The sequence below is a fragment of the Microtus ochrogaster genome, linkage group LG2 (assembly GCF_000317375.1).
Source record: "Microtus ochrogaster isolate Prairie Vole_2 linkage group LG2, MicOch1.0, whole genome shotgun sequence".
NCBI lineage: Eukaryota > Metazoa > Chordata > Mammalia > Rodentia > Cricetidae > Microtus > Microtus ochrogaster.
Window position 1 is genome coordinate 25,380,136 of NC_022028.1, and position 3,576 is coordinate 25,383,711.

At 44.3% G+C, this 3,576-nt stretch overlaps 1 protein-coding gene across 2 annotated transcripts in view; it reads left to right on the forward strand.

Annotated features, from left to right (window-relative positions):
- Il1r1 (interleukin 1 receptor type 1) overlaps positions 1-3,576 on the forward strand; it is a 64,311-nt gene that overhangs the window by 53,697 nt on the left and 7,038 nt on the right. For both annotated transcript variants that reach the window (XM_013351084.1, XM_005359986.1), the window contains exons 8-9: positions 1,802-1,919; positions 2,653-2,804. In XM_013351084.1, coding sequence (XP_013206538.1) covers positions 1,802-1,919; positions 2,653-2,804 — 270 coding nt within the window. The remainder of the gene's footprint in view (positions 1-1,801; positions 1,920-2,652; positions 2,805-3,576) is intronic.

The following is a 3,576-nucleotide window of genomic DNA, read 5'->3' on the forward strand; positions in this document are numbered from 1 at the left end:
TCTGGGTGGCCATCTCTAACCCCAGTGCTGGGGCAGCAGACACGGGTACACACCTGTCTCTGGGTGGCCATCTCTAACCCCAGTGCTGGGGAAGCAGAGATGGGTAGAGACCTGTCGTTGGATGGCCAGCCAGTCTAGAATTAATAGGTGAGCTCTACCCAGTGAGAAACCCATCTGAAACAGTACGTGGGTACTATTCCTGAGGGTGTCCAAAATTGCTGTCCAGCATCCACACACGTGTGTACACACTTGTGCCTGCACCCTTACATGCATAAACGTGCACACACACACACATCTATACATAGATACATCTGCACTCTTAACATGCACACACACATCTATACATAGATACATCTGCACTCTTAACATGCACACACACACACATACCCAGGAAGGAGGATGTGTATAAGTCTACATACTTATTCTTACTGAAGTAAAAAATGAGAATTTATCCTATCATAAAGGCAACATAAATTAGAGAAGAAACCTCCTGTCAATCAATGGTCTAAAATTAAATCCAACTACCTGGCTTAAAACTTTTTATTCAGTGTAGACCAGAAGATCGAGCACTACATCCTAGACAGCTTCGAGAACAAAAGGCGATGGAATTCTCAAACACCCCGAATATGTACCTCCGTCCTTTCCTGATTTGGTAGTAGAGAGGGTTTTTAGAAAGAAGTGAGTGAAGATAGATAAAAAGAAAAAATAGCTCTTAGAAATCTTGATCATGAGAAAACAAAAGGTCTAGGTCAAAGAGTTTTCATAAACAAAAATATCGACAGCTAGCCCGGAAAGTTTTCTGGGGAGTTCTTATGTCTATGAAGAGTGAGTGTCTTTGATTAAGGAAGAACAACTTGACACTTGTGAATTTGTTCCGAGAAAGAGGCTAAATAATGGATCTGACGTGTGAGGTGCAGTGAGGGTCCAGTGAACACTAAGCTAGGAAAGATGTGTTCACCAGTAGTTAAGAAGTGTCGATTGGGGTGCTGGAGAGAGTCAGTGGTTATGAGTGCTGGCTGCTCTTGCAGAGGACTTGGGTTCAATACCCAGCACCCACATGTTGGCTCACAATGATCTCCAGTTCCAGGGGATCCAACACCCTCTTCTTGCCTCTGGAGGCACCAGGCACATATGTGGTGCACAGACATATATATGCAGACAAACCATGCGTGCACATAAAATAAATAAAGCTAAAGAAAAACAATGCAGGTCGACTAGGCTGTAATGAAGAGCCTGTGTGGTGTGCTCCAGGCCTTCAGTTCCTGCTCTGAAGACACTCGTGGAAGAAAGAAAAATTAAATGAAAATTGAGTTTGATTTTTCTTCTCTCAGTGAGCAATGCTTGCTGAATGTCCCCTGTTTTCTGGGAGTGTTTGTGTGGAATAATGGCTGTATGTGCGGCTGGAGGGGAAGTGGACCACTGCAGCCTTACTTGTTTGGAGTTTGGCATTGACGTTGTATCTTCCCAGAAGGACGGGAAATGCAGCAAGGCCATAGGTTTCTGTATCAACACTGTAAGCATGTCCTTGCCTCCAGATTTTCATTCCAAGTAATACTTGCAGATTGGAGAAAACAGTGATATAAGCATGGTGTTCCTTAAATATGAATCATAATAATCATAGTAATGACACTTCAGAAATTCAGCAGTAACTATATTGTTAGTGTATAGTTATATTATGAAATGCTAGGTAGTCTCATACAACAGGAGGACTAATCATGTTTATCCAGCAGCCATTTATAAATAGACATAGAGTGTAATAAAGGCCAATTAGTCTTTGGACTCAAAATACATTGCTTTTCAGAATCCAGGATACAGCTGATCTGCAATGTCACAGGCCAGGAATCGGATCTTGTCTACTGGAAGTGGAATGGATCAGCAATTGAAGACGGTGATCCTCTCCTAGTGGAAGACTACCAGCTGTGAGTTTGCTGGTTAATGTCAATGTTAAATTCTGTGCCACAACTTGTTCTAGTTTTGAATCTAATACCGAGAGCTGGCTGGTGCTCGACTACTCCTAGCCTTCTGCTGACCACTTGGGGCTTTGCTGAGTCATCTAGATATTTGTGAGAATCTATATTTTGTGGTTGTTGTTAAAAATACTTGTCACTGTACAAATTGCACACCAGCTCAAAGCTCTTTCCTTACATTCTGTTTTGTGCTGCGTCGCAGTAAGGTTCTCTTCATGTGTATTAAATCCTTTGGAAAGACTATGGAAGGAATCAGGAATCAGTCTTTCTGCTTCAATCTCCATGGGCTGGATAACGATCTATTAATTCCTCCTTCCAGTCTCTTCATATGCCGTGCCCTTTGTCATCTGCCCCAGTCCCGAACACTCATGGAGGCCAGAATGTTTAAGGCTCCCCCCCTACCCCTGTGTGTGTGTGTGTGTGTGTGTGTATGTGTTCCTTTGCAAGCTGGTAATTTTAACTTGATTTCTTTGCTACTGGGTGTTCCTGACCTTGAGGTTATACAATTTCAGATTCGTCTTACCAATAGACTATTTGTGCATGATGGGAGGAGGGGATGTGATTATTTGAGCTGTAATTTATGTTACAAATAAAGCAATTACCTGGACCCGTAGGTCTTATTTCCTGTTGACGGAGCTTGCCTACTCTAATTACTCCCCTTCTCTGTCTCTCTCTTTTTGAACAGCGTGCAACATCCTTCATCCAAAAGAAAGTATACACTCATTACAGTACTTAACATTTCAGTGGTCCGGAGCCACTTTTATAAGTATCCATTTACGTGTTTCGTCAGGAACACGAACATTATGGAGTCAGCATATGTCATATTAATATATCCAAGTGAGTAACAAGTGCTTACTTAACCTCACTGATTGCACAGCCCAGTGGATTCCTCTGTGGTTTCCTTTGCCTGGAACGTTCCTCACCCTTTCTTCAGCTGCAGCTTCTCATCGTTTGTGCTTCTTGGCCTGAATTCTCTGTTCTGTTAGGAAACTTCCCACCCCCTTGCCTGGTCTGAGCCTGCCTCCCTGCCTCTGTTTGGGTGCCACTGTGGAGGCATCATGCATCCCTGTCACACGTAGAGACATCATGTATCACGATCACACGTGGAGGCATCATGCATCAAAATCACATGTGGAAGCATCATGCATTGCGATCACACGTGGAGGCATCATGCATCGTGGTCACACGTGGAGGCATCATGTGTCCCGGTCACACGTGGAGGCATCATGCATCCCGGTCACATGTGGAGGCATCATGCTTTGCATTACATGTGGAGGCATCATGCTTTGCATCACATGTGGAGGCATCATGCATCCTGGTCACACGTGGAGGCATCATGCATCCCTGTCACATGTAGAGACATCATGTATCACGATCACATGTGGAGGCATCATGCATCAAAATCACACGTGGAGGCATCATGCATCGCGGTCACACGTGGAGGCATCATGCGTCCTGGTCACACGTAGAGGCATCATGCATCCCGGTCACATGTGGAGGAATCATGCTTTGCATCACATGTGGAGGCATCATGCTTTGCATCACATGTGGAGGCATCATGCTTTGCATCACATATGGAGGCATCATGTATCCTGGTCACACGTGGAGG